This window comes from Bubalus kerabau, chromosome 20, assembly GCF_029407905.1.
Source record: "Bubalus kerabau isolate K-KA32 ecotype Philippines breed swamp buffalo chromosome 20, PCC_UOA_SB_1v2, whole genome shotgun sequence".
Lineage (NCBI taxonomy): Eukaryota > Metazoa > Chordata > Mammalia > Artiodactyla > Bovidae > Bubalus > Bubalus kerabau.
Genome location: NC_073643.1, coordinates 26,636,324 through 26,660,236, shown reverse-complemented (window position 1 = coordinate 26,660,236; position 23,913 = coordinate 26,636,324). Strand labels below are relative to the sequence as shown.

Sequence of the window (23,913 nt, the reverse complement as noted above, 5' to 3'; positions counted from 1 at the left end):
TGCAATGCAGGAGACCTGGGTTCAGTCCTTGGGTTTGGAAGATCCCCTGGAGAAGGGAACAGCTACTCACTCCAACATTCTGGCCTGGAGAATTCCATGGACTATACAGTCCATGGGGTCGCTAAGAGTCGGACACGACTGAGCGACTTTCACTTTTATTTTTCATAGGCTAAGTTGTGCCAAGGAGTCCTACATATAAATGGTTTGTACTCTTTGGAATGCATTGCATTTCATGCCTTTATTATCAGCTTTGAGCCTCAGGTATAATTGATAAAAGAGCCTTGCCATGTCATTGCCCCGTGTACTTGCTTTTGACACAGTGATGATAATTTTCATAGCCATAACATCTACTTCTTTGGACATTTTAACATTACACCTAAGAACATGATGGCCATGGATGTTTTAGTTAAAAATTGTGATGTCTGATACATTAGAGGGGCTCTCATTAAGAGGTCGGGGGTGATTCATGCCTCAGGAGATATTTTACAATACCTGAGGACGTGTATGGTTTTTTACAACTGAGGGGAGGGTTGTATCTGAGGTGAGAATGCTGATGAACATCCTACAATGCACAGGATAGTACCCACCCCCACTCATGACAATAAAATACATGCCCCCAGATGTCAAGAGCGCTGAGGTTGAGAAATACCATTGCAGAACAGTAGTAATACATTGCATCTGTAAATGATTTTGCAGTAGTATAAAACATTCTATATACATGGTTCATTTTATTCCTCACGAAATTCCATTACAGAAAGAGTAGTAGTATTAAGCTCTCTTCATATGAGAGAACATGGAGACACATAGATGTTTTCTAAAAGTTGGGACAGAGAGCCAGGAGCCAGGTGTGGCCCTGGGAGAGTGATGGGATCCTAAGAGGCCTGACACAGGGGTAACTCACTTGTCGAGAACTTACAGGATTTTAGATGCTGTGCTGGACATTTCATGTCATTTACTCCATGACAGTGTTAGGTGGTCATGATGCCACATCCAGAAAACAGATTTAGAAATGTGAGACTGATGGACAGAGAAGCATCTGACCACAGGCCTTTCATTCCATTCTCTTTCACTTTGTCCTGAATTAGAATTCCAATGGTTCCTATGCAAAGTTAGGGTTCAGGGAAGGTGGGAGTTCTGTATTTGCTTTGAATATTAAGTTAAAATAATTCCTGTCTACCAAACAAGTTTCCCACAAAAAACACTGACTCTCGAGTGGTCTAAAAGGATTGTTTTTATGGAATGGTGAGTAGGTTATATAGGTTTCAATATTCTTTGAAAGTCATATGAGTATTTCATCAGTTGCCTGACTTCACCTATTTTTTTCCTCCATGGTCAGTAATTACTAAAGGTAGGTAAATTGTGGTTTTTACTCAGTCTATACATGGGGATAATGGGAAATTCTATGTATACTATTCTTAAATAGAGATGATATAAATTAACAACAAAAAATCTTTCCATGATTTATAGTGTTCTTTTTCTTAAGCTGGGTTCCACAGACCTTCACTTACAGGCCAAATCTGGCCTCCTGCCTGAAATACATTCACCACCACCAGTCCTATTCTCTTATGTGTTCTATATTGCTGCTTTTGTGTTGCTGCAAGAGACCCTAGATTCCCCAATATTTGAGAATCTATCACTTTACAAAAATTTTTTTCTGACCTAAATTTTTTAAAAATTCAATTAAAATCAATCCCTTTGTGTATTTTTCTTGGGATATCAAATATGCAGATACTAACAGAAACTATAAATGGATGCAAATTCCCATTTATCATTCACATTTGGCATCACGTACATGCAGTTACTGAGCCAAATTCTTCTGGTGCCCCAACTTCTTCAAGGAATCAGGTATGTATACCTAGGAGGAGATGAACACATTAGTTTGAGCCACCAGGAATGTAGTAATGTTTTTAATTCAATGAATGTGTAATTAATAAGTAATCACACTGTTCCAAGCAGTCAGGGTACAAAAATAAATTTTTAAGAAAAGGTCTGAATGCTCAGAACCCAACAGGACAGTCTTAACTCAGTCTGAGAGGATGTCAGTAGCATATCATCATAGCATATCTGAACAAGGTTTTGAAAAAGAACTTGGGAGTACAAAGAGACCACTGAAGGCCAAAGTCATTCATTGTGGATGAAGAAGTACCCCCTTGAACTTTTAGCACTAATCCAGGTCCAATCACTGTTCTAAATTCAGTTTGACTCCATCACTGTGGTTTATAATTACACTGTAGTATAATAGACCTATGTTTTCTTCTATACCAAAGTTATGTGTATTTTGTGTATATTTCTATTTTGGTTTGTTTTGTTTGCACTAACCTAGACATGATACCTGGAGAAGGCAATGGCACCCCACTCCAGTACTCTTGCCTGGAAAATCCCAAGGACGGAGGAGCCTGGTAGGCAGCAGTCCATGGGGTCGCACAGAGTCGAACACGACTGAGCGACTTCATTTTGACTTTTCACTTTCATGCATTGGAGAAGGAAATGGCAACCCACTCCAGTGTTCTTGCCTGGAGAATCCCAGGGACGGGGGAGCCTGGTGGGCTGTTGTCTATGGGGTCGCACAGAGTTGGACACGACTGAAGTGACTTAGCAGCAGCAGCAGCAGACATGATATCTAATCCTAGAGAAGGAATAACTGCTAACTCCTTTTCTAAAGTATTTTTACTCATATCTTCACATCTTATCTTCATTTATACTTCAAAGTACTCCCAACTTTGAGATGCTTGTGGTAAATATCTCACATAAAATGTGACTATAAAACACTGAACAGTAAAAGATAAACACCTAAACTGGCAGTTGGTACACTTTTTTCTAAAAGGTCAGTGAAACTATTCAGTCTTACAGGATGTATGGTCTTTTTTCACAACTGTTCAACCTTGCCATTGTCATTCAAAAGCCGTATATCATTATACATAACACAGGTGTGACTGTGTTTTCAAAACACTTTATTTTCAAAACCAGGCCTATAGATCAGGTTTGGTTCAAAGGCCATAGCTTGTTGACTCTTGGTCTATACTAAAAATTTATTTCCTACAGACACAGTGGTGAAAAATTATATTTTTAGCCTTTATCAGCTTTAAGAGATTTCATTACCAGTGGAATGTCTGAATTTCTGTATACTGTTGAATACTTTCTTTGTTTAAAGGAGAAAATTCTCTTTCTGGCCACCTTAAATAGCTCTGTATATTTCTCCATCATTGGATCAGCCAATATTAAAAGGATGAAAGGAAGAACCTAAAGAAGTCTCTTTTCCCTTCTAAACTGAATATGTTGGATGCAGATCTTTCTTGAGGGAATGCCATGTGAAACATTAATTGTACTTAGCTAACAAAAGCAGAAGTCCTCCATTTCTCAGATGAACTAAACATGCCGATTAAATCTGAGATTAGAGAAGCATCCAAAACAAGTCAAGTACTCTAGCAAGTGTCTTAAACTCTTATAAATCACTTCCATACCACTCAAAGTTAACTGTTTTAATTCTGATCTATCTGTGAAAGAGAAGTGTTAACACAAGAAAGCATTTTCTTTTCTAAGATTTCAAGACTGAGTATTTCTTCCACTTTTCACTGTCTGTATTTATTAGATTGTTCTACATGGTAAGAAGTAGAGACCAGCTCAGGTCATCTCGACTAATGGGGATTTATTTTAAAGATCATGTTTCCAACATCTGTTGGATCTTTAAAAAAGCAAGAGAATTCCAGAAAAACATCTACTTCTGCTTAATTGACTACACCAAATCCTTTGACTGTGTGAATCACAAAAAACTGTGGAAAATTCTTAAAGAGATGTGAATACCATACCACCTTACGTGCCTCCTGAGAAATCTATATGCAGGTCAAGAAGCAACAGTTAGAAATGGACATGGAACAACAGACTGGTTCCAAATTGGGAAAGGAGTATATCAAAGCTGTATATTGTCACCCTGCTTATTTAACTTATATGGGCAGAGTACATTATGTGAAATGCCAGGCTGGATGAAACATAAGCTCAAATCAAGATTGTTGGGAGAAATATCAACAACCTCAGATATGCAGATGATACCACTCTAAAGGAAGAAAGTGAGAGCCTCTTGATGAGCCCTGAATATTCTTTGGAGGGAACTGATTCTGAAGCTGAAGCTCCAATACTCTGGCCACCTGATGTGAAGAACTGACTCATTGGAAAAGACTCTGATGCTGGGAAAGATTGAAGGCAGGAGGAGAAGGGGATGACAGAGGATGAGATGGTTGGATGCATCACCAACTCAATGGACATGAGTTTGAGTAAGCTCTGGGAGTTCATGATGGACAGGATTCCATCATGGCGTGCTGCAGTCCATGCGGTCGCAAAGAGTTGGACATCACTGAGTGACTGAACTGAACTAAACTGATTTTAAAGCTACTTGAGAAATACTGAGAATGGGAAAAAGTCTCAGTAGCTAAGCAGACAGATTAAATGAAGAATTGAAACACTGTTCACCACTGTTCTGAGACCAGTAGCCCTATCCTGCTGTCAGCGACTCTGATAATCCAGCCCCAGCTCCAACAGTCCCTCCTGCTTGTCCTTCAGTTCTTCCCATTTACTTTACACCCAGTTTTCTACTTGACTAACAGCTAAATTCTGTCTCTTCTCTGTATAATTTACAGCTTCAACTTTCTCTTAGCTTCCACTGCCTCAGTGTCCTGCTACTGTACGTTTTCTACTTATTGCTTGCTCTAAGTTTATTTATTATTGCCCCCAAACACCTATGTATCATATTCAAATTCCATAATGGAGAGGACTTAAAGCATTCAGAGATTCTGATGGATAAAGAATATGTGGCGAGTATGTGTGTGTGTGTGTGTATATGTATATGCATCTTCTTTGTGTGTGTGTGTGTGTGTGTGTGTATATATATATATATATAATGAAATAATACTCAACCATAAAAGGAATAAAATAATGCCCATTGCAGCAACATGATGCAACTAGGGATTATCATACTAAGTGAAGTAGTTCAAAAAGGGAAATGCAACTCTCATGATATCACTTACATGTGGAATCTAAAATATGGCACAAATAAACCTATCGACAAAAAAGAAACAGACTCACAGACATAGAGATCAGACTTGTGGTTGCCAAGAGGTAGCAGCAGGGAGGGAAGGTGATATAAGCATGTAAAACCTGTTTTATATTTCCATTTAAATTTTTCATTTATTTATCTGAGTATCTTTAATTGGGATCATTTTTCTAATTGGCATTCCCAATAGAAATTTTATTTTTTTAATAACTTCATTAATCAGTGTAAATATCCATCTTATCTCTATAAAAGATATGCCAAATAATCAATCAATATTATAATAGCTATACAAAATATTTTTGTAAATACTCAGTGACTGATCACTTCTGCCCAAGTCAATTCCAGAAGAACTACAGAATGGAGAGGACTTTGGATACATCGTCATGCTGCGGCCAGTAGGCTCGACAACCTGGACCAAGGAAAGAGTACCATCTGTAGAGTCATCAAGGTTTATTTACAGAAATGAAAACATCATCCCTCTCTCTCCCTTTGAAGTCAAAGTGGGTGTATATAATAAGGAAGGAGATGGACCCCTGAGTACTGCGTCCATTATCTACTCTGGGGAAGATGGTAAGTTGTAGTCAATACTGGAATTGTCCTCCTTGAGACTGTATGTATATTTTGCATTTGTTTTCTATGAACCACTCTGCTTAAGATAGTTGTGTCTTTCTCTGGATGGTAGAACCTCAACTGGCCCCAAGGGGAACTTCTGTTCAAAGCTTTTCTGCTTCAGAAATGGAGGTTTCATGGAATGCTATTGCCTGGAATAGAAACACTGGAAGAGTTCTGGGCTATGAGGTAATCCACAGTAATTTCACTCTGCACTCTGAATATGCCAGCTAGCAATAGCTCTGTTCAACAATCCTATACTACCAACCTAGTCCTTAATATAAGTTGCGCTATTCCGTGCTCAGTTGTGTCTGACTCTGTGTGACCCCATGCACTGTAGCCCACCAGGCTCATCTGTCCATGGGATTTCCCAGGCAAGAATACTGGAGTGAGTTGCTATTTATTCCTCCAAGAGATCTTCCTGACCCAGGGAAAGAACTTGTGTCTCCTGCATCTCTTGCATTGCAGGTGGATTCTTTACCGCTGAGCCAACCCAGGAAACCCTTAATATAAGATAGTGTGTGTCCAAAGCTACAGAGGGGAATTAATGACGAGGATCTTTCCAGGTGATCCTAAGCAAGTAAATTAACAAATGGTAGAATTTTAAAAGTCATCAGGTGATTATCTTATTTAATTATCCAAGCTACAGTCATGTTTGTTTCTTGGGGAGAAATAAGCATTTAATCTTTAGTGATGTTAAACCATAGACAAATCTTACTGGGAAACCTAATCCTGAACTGGAGCATTACTTGAAAAAAGCTAGTCATCTCGGAAAAGGCAGTTATGTGACAAGATAAAGCTTACATTCTCCTAATCTGCCTTTATAGTCTATATAGAGTGAAAAAAATCATTTCAAACTTACAGTCTTTCATTCTCAAAAAGTTAATAGATGGGACTTATTAATCAATTACTCTTCTTTGACTTGCAAATCTAATGATTCAAAAATGAGTAACAAGGTTTACTTCGTTTTGGTGTTAGAATGAAAGTAGGATTTTGCCTTTATTCTTTTTTCTCCTTTTATATGAACCATGTTGTCCAAACAGAAAGTTCTACTTTCTGTAGGTGCCTCTGCCACTCCAGTCCTAGAAGGCCATACCTCTTAAGTGAACCCTATTTATTTCTCAAAGATCATCTCTACTCTCCCCTGCTCTTTGAACTCTCTTATCTGATAATTATCTGGTTTTGTGTGTCTTCAAAGTCTTATAGCATTTATTTCCATATGATTTTCGGCAGATGCATCCTCTGCTTTCTTTTCACATATGTGCTCTAACATCTTAACTAGATTATAAGTGGTGCAAAGGCATGCCTTATGCTTTATGCTTTCTTGTCTTTTCCAATTTGCTTAAAACAGTGCTAATGTATAGGAAGGGATCAGTATATGCTGAATTAATAAGTCATCTGTGACTCAGAGAACTCTGGAAGAAATGTCAATAGCAAAACATCATAATGTGAGTCTTTCATTGAAACTATGACTCTTATTTTGTTCTGACTTACTACTGTATACCTGAGGCTTCAGCTCTGATGGCTCAGACAGTAAAGAATCTGCCTGCAAAGCTGAAGACTCCGGTTCGATCCCTGTGTCGGGAAGATCCCCTGGAGAAGAGAATGGCTACCCATTCCAGTATTCTTGCCTGGAGAATCCCATGGACAGAGGAGCCTGGTGGGCTACAGTCCATGGGGTTGCAAAGAGTCAGACATGACTGGGTGACTAACACTTTCACTTTTCACTTTTTTTTTGGTGGGGGGCGGATAAAGCTGTTACCCTTTAGATATTTCATGAAATATTTTATTATGATAATCTTAAAAAAATAGGTTTTCTCATTTCCATTGTGATTTCATATTTTTTAAAAAATTTCTTCCATATAAATTTTGGACTTTGATTATTTTGTTTTCATTGTATAACCATTTTAATTGAAAAATATCCTCTCGTTTGCGCTCCTGACTTCTTCCCATACACCACTGTGGCTGGCAGTTATTAGGAAACAATAAATTGCTTGTTTTATGTTTTTAATGAGCAGGTTTTATACTGGACAGATGATTCCAAAGAATCCATGATTGGCAAAATCAGGGTCAGTGGAAACATCACAACTAAAAATATCACAGGCCTGAAAGCTAACACCGTCTACTTTGCTTCTGTGAGAGCTTATAACACTGCTGGGACAGGGCCCGCAAGCCCTCCAGTCAACGTTACCACCAAGAAGTCCCGTAAGTATACATCACACTGTAGGGACCACAATTCACCTCCAATAAGAAGTATTTTATTGCTCAATTTCCATGTCATTCATCCCACCTCATCATTCTACTGATTGCTTTATTTAATCAGTGGATTTGGCCTATAAATCTGGATAGTTGTTGAAACTTTCTGATAACAACCAAAATGAACTGCTCTGATCTTTCTGGAGTTGCAAAAGAGAAAATACTTTGAGTATATAGATGAAAGACAGAGAATACAATGTCTTTGATGTCCTCTTCCAACTTGGGTTCAACATCTGACCTCCCATTCTGGGGATGTTAAGTGGTTAGTTTAATCTTTTAGTTTCAATATCCTCATCTGTAAAGTGAAGAATAAGTAGTACTGATTTTCTCACTGGGCCTTGTTCAAGATTGAAAGAAATACATAATACAAAGTGTCCAGCACATACTTTAGTAAATGCTTATTAAATAGGTTTTCTGTTTGTTTTTTGTTTGTCTTACCATTTGAGTCTTGATGTGATTCCTGCACTGTCAGATACCTAGATCTTTCCTTCTATGATATTATATCACTGCAAATTACTGGAAAGCCTCTGAAATCCAAGAATTAACTCTTCTGCTCTTTTTATCTCTCTTAACAATAAACTAAATATTTTTCACAAAGATAGGACCTATTGAATAAAGGATTCAGATCAGATCAGATTAGATCAGTTGCTCAGTCGTGTCCGACTCTTTGCGACACCATGCATTGCAGCACGCCAGGCCTCCCTGTCCATCACCAAGTCCCGGAGTTCACTCAGACTCACGTCCATCGAGTCAGTGATGCCATCCAACCATTTCATCATCTGTCGTCCCCTTCTCCTCCTGCCCCCAATCCCTCCCAGCATTAGGGTCTTTTCCAATGAGTCAACTCTTCGCATAAGGTGGCCAAAGGACTGGAGTTTCAGCTTTAGCATCATTCCTTCCAAAGAAATCCCAGGGCTGATCTCCTTCAGAATGGACTGGTTGGATCTCCTTGCAGTCCAAGGGACTCTCAAGAGTTTTCTCCAACACCACAGTTCTAAAGCATCAATTCTTCGGCGCTCAGCCTTCTTCACAGTCCAACTCTCACATCCATACATGACCACAGGAAAAACCATAGCCTTGACTAGACGAACCTTTGTTGGCAAAGTAATGTCTCTGCTTTTGAATATGCTATCTAGGTTGGTCATAACTTTCCTTCCAAGGAGTAAGCATCTTTTAATTTCATGGCTGCAGTCACCATCTGCAGTGATTTTGGAGCCTAAAAAAATACAGTCTGACACTGTTTCCACTGTTTCACCATGTATTTCCCATGAAGTGATGGGACCGGATGCCATGATCTTAGTTTTCTGAATGTTGAGCTTTAAGCCAACTTTTTCACTCTCCACTTTCACTTTCATCAAGAGGCTTTTGAGTTCCTCTTCACTTTCTGCCATAAGGCTAGTGTCATCTGTATATCTGAGGTTATTGATATTTCTCCCAGCAATCTTGATTCCATCTTGTGTTTCTTCCCGTCCAGTGTTTCTCATGATGTACTCTGCATATAAATTTAATAAACAGGGGGACAATATACAGCCTTGACGAACTCCTTTTCCTATTTGGGACCAGCCTGTTGTTCCATGTCCAGTTCTAACTGTTGCTTCCTGACCTGCATACAAATTTCTCAAGAGGCAGATCAGGTGGTCTGGTATTGCCATCTCTTTCAGAATTTTCCACAGTTTATTGTGATCCACACAGTCAAAGGCTTTGGCATAGTCAATAAAGCAGAAATAGATGTTTTTCTGGAACTCTCTTGCTTTTTCCATGATCCAGCGGATGTTGGCAATTTGATCTCTGGTTCCTCTGACTTTTCTAAAACCAGCTTGAACATCAGGAAGTTCACAGTTCACATATTGCTGAAGCCTGGCTTTGAGAATTTTGAGCATTACTTTACTAGCGTGTGAGATGAATGCAATTGTGTGGTAGTTTGAGCATTCTTTGGCATTGCCTTTCTTTGGGATTGGAATGAAAACTGACCTTTTCCAGTCCTGTGGCCACTGCTGAGTTTTCCAAATTTGCTGGCATATTGAGTGCAGCACTTTCACAGCATCTTCTTTCAGGATCTGGAATAGCTCAACTGGAATTCCATCACCTCCACTAGCTTTGTTCGTAGTGATGCTTTCTAAGGCCCACTTGACTTCACATTCCAGGATGTCTGGCTCTAGGTCAGTGATCACACCATCGTGATTATCTGGGTCGTGAAGATCTTTTTTGTACAGTTCTTCTGTGTATTCTTGCCACCTCTTCTTAATATCTTCTGCTTCTGTTAGGTCCATACCATTTCTGTCCTTTATCGAGCCCATCTTTAATCGTTGACTATTGCTGCATTTGTCCTATGAATGAGTCTGGTGCTGCACAAACATTCCATAATATGAGTCAAAGTAGTGAACAGGGAATTGTCTGATCAGATACAGCTTAGTAAGAACTGCAATTTATTATTTTTATAAGTGAATAATACTTATGTATTTCTTATATATTGTAGATGAACATAAATTATTTGTGTAAACAGCTTTTTGAAACACAATCTTTGGTCTCTAAATTTAAATGAAAAAGAGTAACAAATATAGTTGCTGAAATTTGGAGAATGACTAAGACATGAATGCACTGCTACTAACAAACAGGAAAAAATAGAACAAGCCATTAAATTCTGTATTCTTTGTGTCCTGTGTATTGGGAATGAATAGGTGGTTTAAAAAGCTTGAAAATCAAAGTTCTTTTCCGTATAGATACATTGGTCATGTCCAAAATGAACTTGGGAATCATCTCAGTTAATGTCTTCAATTATAGGATGTATTATCCACTTGTGTCCATAACACCAGCCAGTAGCTAGAGACTTGTGTTCTAATTCTATGTACTTCACTGACTCATGACCTGGTACAGGATGAAGCATTTCATTTTCTGCTTTAATTTTCTAAACTGTTAAATGAAAATGTCCTCTGCCCTCCCTGTTTTCTCAAATTACCAGTAAGGCACAAATGAGGTTTTGATTATAGGAGCACATTTGAAAATACAAAGTGCTGTGAAACTGCTAAGCAGGAAACAAACAGATGAACAAAACCCTCCACTATCAGTCCATTTTAATGGAAGAGTTTGTGTGGATCAACAACTCTTAAACCAGTTCTCCTTCAATCCTCTACTTTGATGTAGACTAAGTCATATGTAATTTTCTAGAACTGACTAGCTAAAGATGTGGTTCAATTTGTCTTCCTGATTTACTCTGTGTTGACTGGGTTGGTGAAGTCATTGCTGTATACCTGTATGAACTATTTGCTTCAATGGCCCTTATGGAGTCTAGTCTCTTTCAGTTAATCTGAAAATCTGATGGAAATCTCCAATCAATCAGAGGTTTGCCCAGACATTTCTTTATAGCTGACTGAGAGATGCCAAACTCACAAAACTCTTGTGTATAATTCAGCTTCTATCTCAGGCAAAATCAAGGGTAATTAGAAATGTGGAAATGTAGTATCAAATAAACCTCTCTTATCTGAACAGATCTGTGAAAAACTAAAGGCATTCCAGTGTAGTTGGTGACACAATGCTCAAGCCAACCATCTTGTATTACTTTAATTCCATTGGCCAGTTTAAGGGGGGCTGAGACCCAAACAATAAACTAATTAGCAAAAAGATATAGATATACACATAGTATACATTTAAGATCATGTACATACATCTATATACACATACATATACAATTGTCCTTTAGTATCCAACGGGGATTGGTTCCAGGAGCATCTACAGATGCTTACGTGCCTTGCATAAAATATCATGGAATTTGCATATTATCCACATATTAATACAGCCTCTGTATATTTAAATCACCTCAAGATTACTTATATATACATAAAACAATGTAAATGTTACATGCTGCTGCTAAGTCATTTCAGTCGTGTCTGACTCTGTGCGACCCCATAGACAGCAGCCTACCAGGCTCCCCCGTCCCTGGGATTCTCCAGGCAAGAACGCTGGAGTGGGTTGCCATTTCCTTCTCCAATGCATGAAAGTGAAAAGTGAAAGTGAAGTCGCTCAGTCGTGTCCGACCCTCAGCGACCCCATGGACTGCAGCCTTCCAGGCTCCTCCGTCCATGGGATTTTCCAGGCAAGAGTACTGGAGTGGGGTGCCATTGCCTTCTCCGAAATGTTACATAGATAGTTGCAAATATTAATACAATGTAAATGCTATGTAAATTATTATTAATAGCATACAGCAAATTAAAATTTTGTTTTTTAAAACTTTATGATTTTTTCAAATATTTTCAATCTTAAATTGTTTGAATCTGCTAATGTTGAATCCAGAGATACACAGAGAGCCACCTATATAAATACACACGCGCATGCACACACACACACACACACACACACATATCAGTCAGTTCAGTCACTCAGTCATGGCCCACTCTTTGCAACCCATGAACCACGGCACACCAGGCTTCCCTGTCCATTACCAACTCCTAGAGGTTACCCAAACTCTTGTCCATTGAGTCAGTGATGCCATCCAACCATCTCATCCTCTGTCGTCCCCTTCTCCTCCTGCCCTACGTCTTTTCCCAGCATCAGGGGCTTTTCAAGTGAGTCAGTTCTTCGCATCAAGTGGCTAAAGTATTGGAGTTTCAGCTTCAGCATCAGTCCTTCCAATGAATATTTAGGACTGATCTCCTTTAGGATGGACTGGTTGGATCTCCTTGCTGTTCAAGGGACTCTCAAGAGTCTTCTCCAACACCACAGTTCAAAAGCATCAGTTCTTCGGCATTCAGCTCTCTTTATAGTCCAATTCTCACAACCATACATGACTACTGGAAAAACCATAGCCTTGACTAGATGGACCTTTGTTGGCAAAGTCATGTCTCTGCTTTTTAATATGCTCTCTAGGTTGGTCATAAATTTCTTCCAAGGAGTAAGCGTCTTTTAATTTCATGGCTGCAGTCACCATCTGCAGTGATTTTGGAGTTCCCCCCAAAATAAAGTCTGTCACAATTTCCCCATTTATTTGCCATGAAGTGATGGGATCAGATGCCATGATCTTATTTTTCTGAGTGTTGAGCTTTAAGCCAACATTTTCACTCTCCTCTTTCACTTTCATCAAGAGGCTGTTTAGTTCTTCTTCGCTTTCTTCCATACGTGTGGTGTCATTTACATATGTGAGGTTTATTGATATTTCTCCCAGCAATCTTTATTCAAGCTTGTGCTTCATCCAGCCCAGCATTTCTCATGATGTACTCTGCATATAAGTTAAATAAGCAGGGTAACAATATTCAGCCTTGATGTACTCTTTTCCCTATTTGGAACCAGTCTGTTGTTCCATGTCCAGTTTTAACTGTTACTTCCTGACCTGCATACAGATTACACACATATATAACCTTAAAAATAAAAGTTTTTTCTTTACATTGAATTTAATAATTTGATTGTTCATGCATCCTATATCAACCATATGATAGCTTATGCTAACCTACTCTATGTGTTTAAGCAGAATACTTGTTTTAGACACAGTAGCAAGAGATGTGTTCAGTTGACCCACTTGGTCCTACAAATGGGCTTGACTGAAATTTTCATTAAATGCCAAGAACTTCATTGGTGGTTTGCCTGAGTATTCACATGAGGTCAGCCTCATCAAAGAGTGTGAGACATATCCTTTGAAAACAATTTCATTAACAAGGAGTACTTTTATCCAAGTGCTACAGTGCTAGAATATATCTGGTGAGAGAAGAGTGAGATGAGAGTCAGAAAGTATAAAGTGAAGTTTAGCATCCCTCTTCTTTTTCATTAAAAAAATGAATAAAACCTCTTGTAATTCCTAATTTCTTTCATGAGCATTTTCTTTCAATATTTCTTAAAGTTTGCTTACACCAGCCTGTTTGCATTAACTCTTTTATCAAAATATCCAACAAGGACTTGAGAATAAGGTTCTACAAGACTCCATTTTGTATTTGAATACCAATCAAATCTCTAATTTTATTCTTTCAACATTCTTTATCACTGTCATTGGAAAATCTAACAGAAATCTTTAGTCTTCTATTGTTGTTGCTATTCAAGTTACCACAATTTAGTGTTTTAAAACAATATAAATTTGTTATTATGTACTTCTAAAGGTTGAATCAAAAATGAGTCTCACTGGTTGGAAAACAAGCTTTGGGTAAGCTTCTGAGCTCCTTTTGGAAGCTCTAAAACAGCACTTGTTTCCTTGAATTTTCTGGCTTTTGGAGACAACACATACCACTTGGCTTGTGGCCCTTTCCTCTATCTTCAATGCCAACAGCATGATATTTTCAAGTCTCCCTCTGACTCGGACCTTCTACTTCTGCCTTTCACATTTCCTCTGACCCTGGCTCTTTCCTTCATAAGCATCATTTTCATCACACTGAACCCACCCAGAGAATCCAGGGTTATTGCTTCATATCAATATCCTCAACATAATTATATGTGCAACATGCCCTTTTCCATATAAAGTAATATACCCACAGGTTTGAGGAATCAGAACCTGGACATGTTTGGGAGGCCCTGATTCTGCCAATCAGAGTTACAAAATGCTGAGCACGTTTAAGTCCTAAGCCTAGTATTAATATTCAGTATATTACTACTGCTACTAAGTCGCTTCAGTCGTGTCCGACTCTGTGTGACCCCATGGACTGCAGCCTACCAGGCTTCTCTGTCCATGGGATTCTCCAGGCAAGAACACTGGAGTGGGTTGCCATTTCCTTCTCCAATGCATGAAAGTGAAAAGTGAAAGTGAAGTTGCTCAGTCGTGTCCGACTTTTAGCGACCCCATGGATTGCAGCCTACCAGGCTCTTCCATCCATGGGATTTTCTGGGCAACAGTACTGGAGTGGGGTGCCATTTCCTTCTCCCATTCAGTATACTTATCTTAATTATTAAAGCACATCAAGAAGTATGTTATTTTAATTCCTAGATCCAAAAAAAAAAAGTATGCTTAGAAAATTCTGTTGTGGCATTTGTTGGACTGGCATACAATTAATATAGACTCTGAATCTCTGGATCCCATGGACATTGTACTAATGTGTAGTGTTCATCTCTAACCATCTAAATAGTGTCTCCCTCTCTCCAGACTCTCAAATCTTCAGTCCAAACCTCAAACTGCCTTGAGATTTTTTCCTCCTGAAACAGAATCACATCCTCTTTTAATTTCAAAATTTCATTGTCTCCTCTATTTCAGAAAACAAAGACTAGAGAAAGGTGTACGAGATCTTTCACAGTCTGTTCACAGTCTGTCCACAAATTACTTTCCATTCCCATTCCTCATCTAGCAGCACCAGACTTACTGATCTTCTAACATTTAAAATTTGATTATCTGATTTTATGCACTCTCTTAGTTTGTAAGACCCCATCATGCCTATGAACAGACACATAAATATCTTTTCTACTCATCTATAAATTTCCTCTTTAATATGTTTCCTTTTTTTTTTTTTCTGAGTGATTCCATGACTTTGGCCTATTGTGAGATACTTTTGGAAAGAACTAGAAAAAGACTTCAGAGTGAAATAACTGAATGTGAGTCTCAGCTCAGCCATGAACTGTATGAGAAGTCTATTTATTTAATGACTCAGAACCTCTTTTCTCAACTGAAAAACAAAGATGATTGTACTTTCCTCTAGAGTTTTCTTTAAGAATTAAAGGACATAATGTACAGTAAGGTGACCCAGAGGCAGCCATACAGTGAGAGCTCAATATGTGGTAACATATATTATTATATTTCTTCTTGAGAGGTGATTTCACTTCCTTTGCATTTCTTTTTTTTTTAATTTTATTTTATTTTTAAACTTTACAAAATTGTATTAGTTTTGCCAAATATCAAAATGAATCCGCCACAGGTATACATGTGTTCCCCATCCTGAACCCTCCTCCCTCCTAGTTTCCTTCTTTTCATAAATTTGTTGCAGAAATTTTCTTCAAGAGTCATGGAAGAACATGCAAAGAAAATATGAGAAATGGCTTTCATGAAACATCAAGGATAGCTCTGATTTTAAATGCCATCCCTGGGTCTAACCTTGATTTTCCATGCCCTTTAGATGACACCAAAATTAACTCTTAATAGTAGTAATCTACATGCATCACACATTCACACCGCCACTGTTTAGATTTTCCATCTTATATTTGGTTATCCACTGTAAATTGTGAGAAAGCAGAGCTCACATTCAACAAAATCTTTCCCTATTCTGATTGGATAAACAGAAAACTGAGCCTTTTTATTTTTATTTTTGGAAATACGATGAAGCTGTTTTTCACTCAAGAAAGTAGTGCCTCCCATGAGCCATGAACAGGGTTAAGTGACTAAAGGAGATTAAAACAGAAAGGATATATACCTTCAGGCAATTTCTCTTTACTGGGGAGGGAAATTAAAATAAGAAGAAGTGAAATAAAATAATCATAAATTATGAAAAGTTACTATGAAGAAATTAAGAGGCTGAGATATACATAACATTAAAAAAATAAAGAGACCTAGTGGACAAAGAGACCTCCAAATAGAAGGAACAGTATATATAAAGTTTCTAAAGTCTTTGTTATTATTGTTGCTGGTGATGATGATAGACTTTTAGATAAAAGTCTCTTTTTATTTAAATATGGGATTTTTAAAATAAATATCAGTGGTTTGATATTAAGTATTGTAGCTTACTGAAAATGATGTCTTTCCAAAAGACAACTGAGGACCACTGCAAGTATATTGTGATTCACACAGACATCACTAAAAGAAATTTAGATTTACAACTAAAGGGAGAAAAATATTTACACCAATTCCAAGAGGAAAGGGGAGAGGAAAAGCACTGCTTATATAGACAGAAGTATTCAGACCCAGTAACAGAAAGTGTTTGCAAATTTTGTTTCAATTTGGCCCCTGATGTTGACTGACTAGCACTCTGTACTGAATTTTTCTTGTTGTAAATAATGCAATCAATCCATATTTAGACATAAAGGAGGCATTAAGCTTTTATTTCATCTTGCACTTATGTTCTTTCTCTCTCTCCCAAATGTCAACCCCATGCTGTTACTTAGAAGTGTAACATAAGAAGTTGTTTTTGAATTGAGTTCACAGTGTGAACTACAGTTGAATATAAATGCCATCTACAGAAAAATTGATCACAGGGAAGCCATTAGAGCTGCAAAGGGCTAGTTTAATGTTGCTCCGTCATTTGATTAATAGAAAATAATTTAGTCTTTGGAAATTGCCTGCAAAATTCTTTCAAAAGATTGGAAAAGTGCTTGCTGTTGAGTTTACCAGTGACCAACTAGGTATAAGCATACATGGCATGTGTATTATATTATCCATGTGACAGTATTTTGGTTTTTCAAGGTGATAGAAATTTCGACTTTGTCATAGATATCTACAATCCAGTTTAGGTAAATACAACAAACTCATGACCCGAATTGTTAAAGGCCTTCTGAAGTAACTTTTAGAAATAACAAACTTTTTTTCCCAACTCAATACTAGACAAAAGGCATAGACATTGAAGTCACACCCATGGACAAAATAAGAAAAGCTCTGGACTATGAGAACTTTCCAGATAATTAGCTGAGACTTTCCAATTTTTTCTGCCTTTCAAAAAGTACATAAAAAAACTGAAGGAAGAAGAAAATTATGAAGGGGAAATCTTGAAAATACCCCTAATTATATTTAAGAAATGAATAATTTGCAAACTTTGGAATTGTGTTATTAGAAGCAATCCACATTGAACACCATTGAAAAACTGACTATGTCGTAATACCACAGTGAAGAATGGATACTCATAGGAAAGAGAGTTAACAATTACTGAGCAATTTATTATGTACCACTAACCAAGGGAGGAACATTTCTCATTTTATTTCATGGAAGCTAAAAGTCTTATAAACTACTATATATTAGTCTCATTCCAAAATTGGAAAACCAGGCCTCTCGGAAGAGACTGTATACAGATTCAGGTTTCTCTGACTTCAAAGTCCAATTCTTTACACCTTCCAGATAGCATGAAGGGTAAAGCATTCCCAATAACCCACACAATTAGCCATTCATTCCATGAATTCATTCCTGATATAATGTTTCTCATTTTATGTCCATGGAATGCCTTACTTCTGTTATGGTAGATGAGGAAACAAATGCAAATATCCCAATCTCAGAGACACAATCACTACCATATACCTAATAGAAGTCATTTCTTCTTTCTCTCAATCTGAAGGATCATCAATGGATTCATAGTATAAAAGGAGTACTTTTTATCTAAATATGCAAACAAATAGAAAAGGCATAGCAATAGATAATACCTTCAGAATCTGTTACTGCCAGTGATATCAAAGATGTGAATTTTTATTTTTGCTGTATTGATTATATGAAATTGTTAAGGTTATACTTTGTTTTAAAGACCAGAGATAAAAGAAATGTGCCAAAGAGTATACTAGATATTAAAATTGTGGTATCTTGTGAGAATTTTTATATTCTTTCTTTCATAATTGAGAAAGATTAGAAAGGGCACTTTGAATTAAGACCAGGGAAAACAGTTAAAAACTATAATCATTGTCATCAGTTCAGTTCAGTTCAGTTGCTCACTTATGTCTGACTCTTTACGACTCCAAGGACTGCAGCATGCCAGGCTTCCCTGTCCATTGCCAACTCCCAGAGCTTACTCAAACTCATGTCCATTGAGTTGGTGATGCCATCCAACCATCTCATCCTCTGTCGTCCCCTTCTCCTCCCGCCCTCAATCTTTTCCAGCATCAGGGTCTTTTCAAATGAGTCATCTCTTCACATCAGGTGGCCAAAGTATTGGTTTTAGCTTCAACATCAGTCCTTCCAATGAACATTCAGGACTGATTTCCTTTAGGATGGACTGGTTGGATCTCTTTGCAGTCCAAGAGACTCTCAAGAGTCTTCTCCAACACCACAGTTCAAAAGCATTAATTCTTTGGCGCTCAGCTTTCTTTATAGTCCAACAATCGCATCTGAACATGACTACTGGAAAAACCATAGCCTTGACTAGATGGACCTTTGTTGGCAAAGTAATGTCTCTGCTTTTTAATATGCTGCCTAGGTTGGTCATAACTTTTCTTTCAGGGAGTAAGCGTCTTTTTATTTCATGGCTGCAGTCACCGTCTGCAGTCATTTTGGAGCCCAAAAAATAAAGTCTGCCACTGTTTTCCCTGTTTCTCCATCTATTTGTTGTGAAGTAATGGACCGGATGCCATGATCTTTGTTTTCTGAATGTTAGCTTTAAGCCAACTTTTCACTCTCCTCTTTCATCTTCTCAAGAAGCTCTTTAGTTCCTCTTCACTGAATTCTTACTACATACAAAACTTTCAGGCTTTTAATTATTATTTGGTTTATATTGTCAAGAAATGTACTAGGACATGGTTTATTCACCTGGCATGTTCATTTTATAAATTCATATGGATTTCTATAGGTTTGACCATGTCAATTAGCCTCAACTGTAGGATAGCATAATGAATAGATTTGCCACATTGTATCACCTATGGGTCTGCTCACAGTCCAGTGCATAATCTACATGATCTGAGAAAATCACATTGGACCCTGAGTGGTTTTTCTTTAGCCATCTATTACACAGTCACTTATTCAATATATATAATATATATGCCTCTGCCTACATGCCAACCACTATGCTAGAGGCTGGTAATGCATTCTCAGTAAATTTAAAGAAACTATGAATAACTATAATTCAGTGGGATAAATTCATAATAAAATATATGAACTAAGCCCCATGCTCCCATGGGTGAAACATTTCTCTCTCTATTATGTGCCAGTTGAGGTATAAGTGACTAGGTGTATGACATTCCATGGGCTTAGAGAAGGCAAGTAGGTATATCATAAGGCAATGTTGGGTGACACCCTGTAATTCTTCCAGCGGCACATAAGACACGAAATAGCCGTTGAGTTAAAACTCCAAAAGAAATCATTTCCATCAATGTTATAATGAGTTAAATATTATGCTCATTCAGCCTCATAAATTCAAGTAAGATGCCAAAAACATCTTTCTGGGTAGTTTTATCTTTGCCTCTGCTATCCAGCTGAATTATATTTAATCTCTTCAGTTTCTTAAATCTCAAAAATAATCACGTGAACTCAAATCTTTGAGAAGCAGTATGTTGTCATGCAGAAAAAATAAAGAAACCTAGATTAAAAGTCAAGAAACCAGAATACTGACTGGGCTTAAGCACTCATTATCTATATGGTTTTGAAGAAGCAGACTTTCAACCTGGACTCTAGTTTTCTTGTATGTAAAATCTTCCAGTTGGATGAGATCCATTACTTTAGAAGGCTAATTCTAAATATGTCTTCTTGAACTTCACACCTTCCTTCTCCCAGAAAACATTAATCTCAGGGAACTAAAACCACAGTTCGGATTCAGGGCAGACACCTTTTGGGATGATCACCCAGTTTGTAATCACTTTCCCTCTTCATGGTTCCTACTGGCTCTACCTGTGTTGAGAGTCATATGTCTTTCTCACAGTCTAGCCACAATGGATTAGGGTAAAATAGAATATGGCCAAATTAAGCCAATCATTAGCTTTTACCTGGAGATTCTAGCTTGAACTATCTCTCAACAAAGGAGGTTTCAAATCTCAGATGAGGTAGGCAGTCTTGATTTCTGCTGCATATATTGACAGAACAAAGAGGTGGTCCCTGGCAAGATTAGCCTGCAGCAAACCCTACTGTGAGAGGTAGAGAGAGGAACTTCCTGGCTTTCAGATATTTTTTGTTCCTCTGAGGTTCTGCTGCATTCTGCCATGAATTCCAAGAGAGTCCCTTATATCCTTCACAATCTATTGCTAATATTTTGTTTAAAACAACTTGAGTTGGTTGTGTTATTTATAGTCAATGAGTCCTAATTAATACAAGATTAAAAGTAAAGGACTACTAGGAATGTACACCTCTGTATTGATATATGTAAAAAGTTTGCAACCTGAGTTTGTCTGAGAGGCTCATTGATTGATGGGCAAATTAAACATTAGATAAAGGAGCCTTCCATCTATTTACATATAGTAAACAAATTCAACAGAAATGATTACTAAATTAATACTGGAAATGTGGCATACCATTATTAATTTATGTTTGTCACAAAAACATTTCCAAATGACCGGAATTTGAATGAATTTACTTCCTCTGATTAGAATTAATATGATATTTGAAATGACACTGAAAACATTTTACCTCCTTTTATGCTAATTATCCAGGACTTATTTTTCCTTTTCATGTTGTCGGGTCATACAGTAACCATGAGCTAATTAATATTCATTTGGAACTTTGATTATCTTTTTAAAGCTCCAAGCCAACCACCAGCTAACATTGCCTGGAAGTTGACAAACTCTAAGTTATGCCTAAACTGGGAGCATGTAAAAACTATGGAAAATGAGTCTGAAGTGTTAGGCTACAAGGTGAGTATTCTGTTTTTCCTTTAAACAGATCACTTAGCTGCCTAAGTAATGATAAATGTTAGAACCAAATAAGAAACAAATTTTATGCATGTGGAAATATAGGAATCTTTGTTCTAATGCTTTGAAAATATTTAGCATTACTGCTTTTAAGTTCTTCATGGTAAATTTTATACTGTGAGGTCAGTAATGTGTCATGAAGCATTAACAAATAAATCTTTACAGTATGCAACATTTTTTTCTTCAAGCAACTCACCCATATTCAAAAAATATGATTGTGTATTTAGATATTAAAAATGTGAGATGACAACGAGATCAAAAAGTATATTCAAGTAGAATTTCTAGAACTTAGGCTACAGAAGGATATCATCTATCAGCAATATAAAAGAAATCCAACAAAAAAATCCAATCCAATCATCAAATATCAAGATAAACCATTTCCATCAGTGGTAAAGAACATCATCTGCTGACAAATGCATATAGTATTCAGACATTTGAAATGGGTCCAAACTAATCAGTAACTTTCCACAGCAAGCTCCAGAGATAATGGCCTCAAGCTATTTAATTAATAGAGATAACTCTATACTGATTTTAGAAGCATTGGCCAAAAAGGAAATATTTTTTCTTAATAACCAAATTTAAAGAAAAAGTGTAGACCAGATATTTCCATCCAAGGACTACGGCATGTATCAGGCTCACAGTGCTAGTGTTCTGTAAGAGTTTCTGCACCTTCGAGAAGCTACATGTCCATTTAACACGATTCATCATTTTATTCAGATTCTGTACCGGCAAAACAGACAGAGTAAAACTCATATTTTGGAAACAAACAATACATCTGCTGAGCTTCTGGTTCCCTTTGAAGAGGACTACTTGATTGAAATAAGAACAGTTAGTGATGGTGGGGATGGAAGCAGCAGTGAGGAAATTAGGATTCCAAAAATGTCAAGTAAGTTGAATCACCATTGCTGTTGTGGATTTTGAATAAAGACAGCTGCCAGCATGAAGTCTGGGTTCTATGAATCTTTCCAATTTTTGTTTAAATATTCGTTGAAAAAAAAAAGGTCTATTTTTTCCATATTTCAATTGTGAGCAAGAGGTGATGAGTCAATTTTCTTTAATCCCTCAAATTTCCAACATGCTTACATATGACAAGCAGTTTTATATGTTTCCTCATTTGAAACTCAAAAAAAAAAAAAAACAACTTCACAACTGTCACTGGTATGTATATGCTTTATCCTGTTGGCACAAAACTAGAAAGTTTTTCCATGGGTACCTGCAAGCTTCTCAGAGCAGGGAGAACAAGTGTGATGTATGTGTAGGTACATCTCCATTGCCATTTTCATGGCAGACATCACTAATCAACTATGGCATTCATACTGAGCTGAGTTAGTACTTTCAAATCCTCTCAACATGATATCCTAAGCAGGTAACACCAATCAGTCAGATTTAGTATATAATAATGTTATTATTTCTGCTTTAGAAGAATCACTCACTTATCTATCCGAAGATGTGACTGAGTATAACTCATCAGCCACTACATGTTGGCCAATCCTATTCTGCCCTTTAGGCATTTTTCTATTTTCTTTTTATATTTAAAACAGATATCCTAAATCAGAGGGTTAAAAACACTTCCTAAAATTAAACACAATGTAAGTGAAACAAGTATAATAAATGTGGTATTAAAAGAGAAATAATAGTATGTGTTTGGTTCATGAAGAATTAATCTAACAAATGATTTTACTTTTTCTCAATATATTTTGTTTCATTTTTGTATTTTGCAGGTTTGAGTTCCAGAGGCATTTCAGTCTTAGAACCTAGCATCCATTTCCTGTCAGTTGTCATCACAATTTTTGTTGTTTTGCTATTCAGCCACTTATATGATGAATAAAACCATAACTCTTTCATTTTTAAAAAAGCAAATTATTCTGTTAAAAAAAAAGCCCCTGTGACAAGGTAACATTCAAAAGCATACTTGTTTGGAAATAAAAAATGTATATTATTAAAATCTTGTAAATATCTAATATGGTACATTAAATAAAGAAATTTTAAACACTTTGGAATTTTAGTGTTCACACATGATTACACATATTCAGAAGGTGCTGAATTAATGCATGAAGTTGTCACTGCTGTGGCTTCTATGGAGAGTATATATAAATCTCTTGATAGTGATGGTCAATATGAAAGAAATTGCATTTTCCATAGCTAAGATGTCCATATTTTATATGCTCTAAGCAATTTAGTTCAGTAACTTAAAATTTGACTCTAGTTTTGGAAATAAAATATAATTGTTTGTTTATACTAGGGATTCTTTAAAAATGTCAACTATTGTAAAGCATGATGTGCTTTGATCTCTGAATCAACTTGGGAGAGAAATATTTGCACCCAGTAGCATAACTATATACTTGATGTTATTCGCAACTCACTTTTGTATCAGGTTTGGTAATAAAAATAGCAGAAAAAATGCTTTCTGGCAAAGAAAAATTAAAGTAGGGAAAAAGTAGCCAACAAAAATAATCTAATGGCTCCAATAAGCAATTTCTCATAGCAAAGCTTAATTTTAAAATCAATTCTGAATTATCCCAAGGAAGAGGGTGCATGAACAGTTCTCAGGTAATTACTACAAATTGTTAGCAATGTGTGTGGCCTTA

At 37.0% G+C, this 23,913-nt stretch overlaps 1 protein-coding gene across 1 annotated transcript in view; it reads left to right on the top strand.

The window, feature by feature from the left end:
- The window catches only part of CNTN6 (contactin 6), a 187,547-nt gene extending 164,394 nt beyond the window's left edge, over window positions 1-23,153 (top strand). The window contains exons 17-22 of the mRNA XM_055557576.1: window positions 5,380-5,614; window positions 5,727-5,842; window positions 7,672-7,858; window positions 21,156-21,268; window positions 22,043-22,211; window positions 23,047-23,153. Of these exons, the coding sequence (XP_055413551.1) occupies window positions 5,380-5,614; window positions 5,727-5,842; window positions 7,672-7,858; window positions 21,156-21,268; window positions 22,043-22,211; window positions 23,047-23,153 (927 nt within the window). The remainder of the gene's footprint in view (window positions 1-5,379; window positions 5,615-5,726; window positions 5,843-7,671; window positions 7,859-21,155; window positions 21,269-22,042; window positions 22,212-23,046) is intronic.
- The last annotated feature ends 760 nt before the right edge of the window (window positions 23,154-23,913 follow it).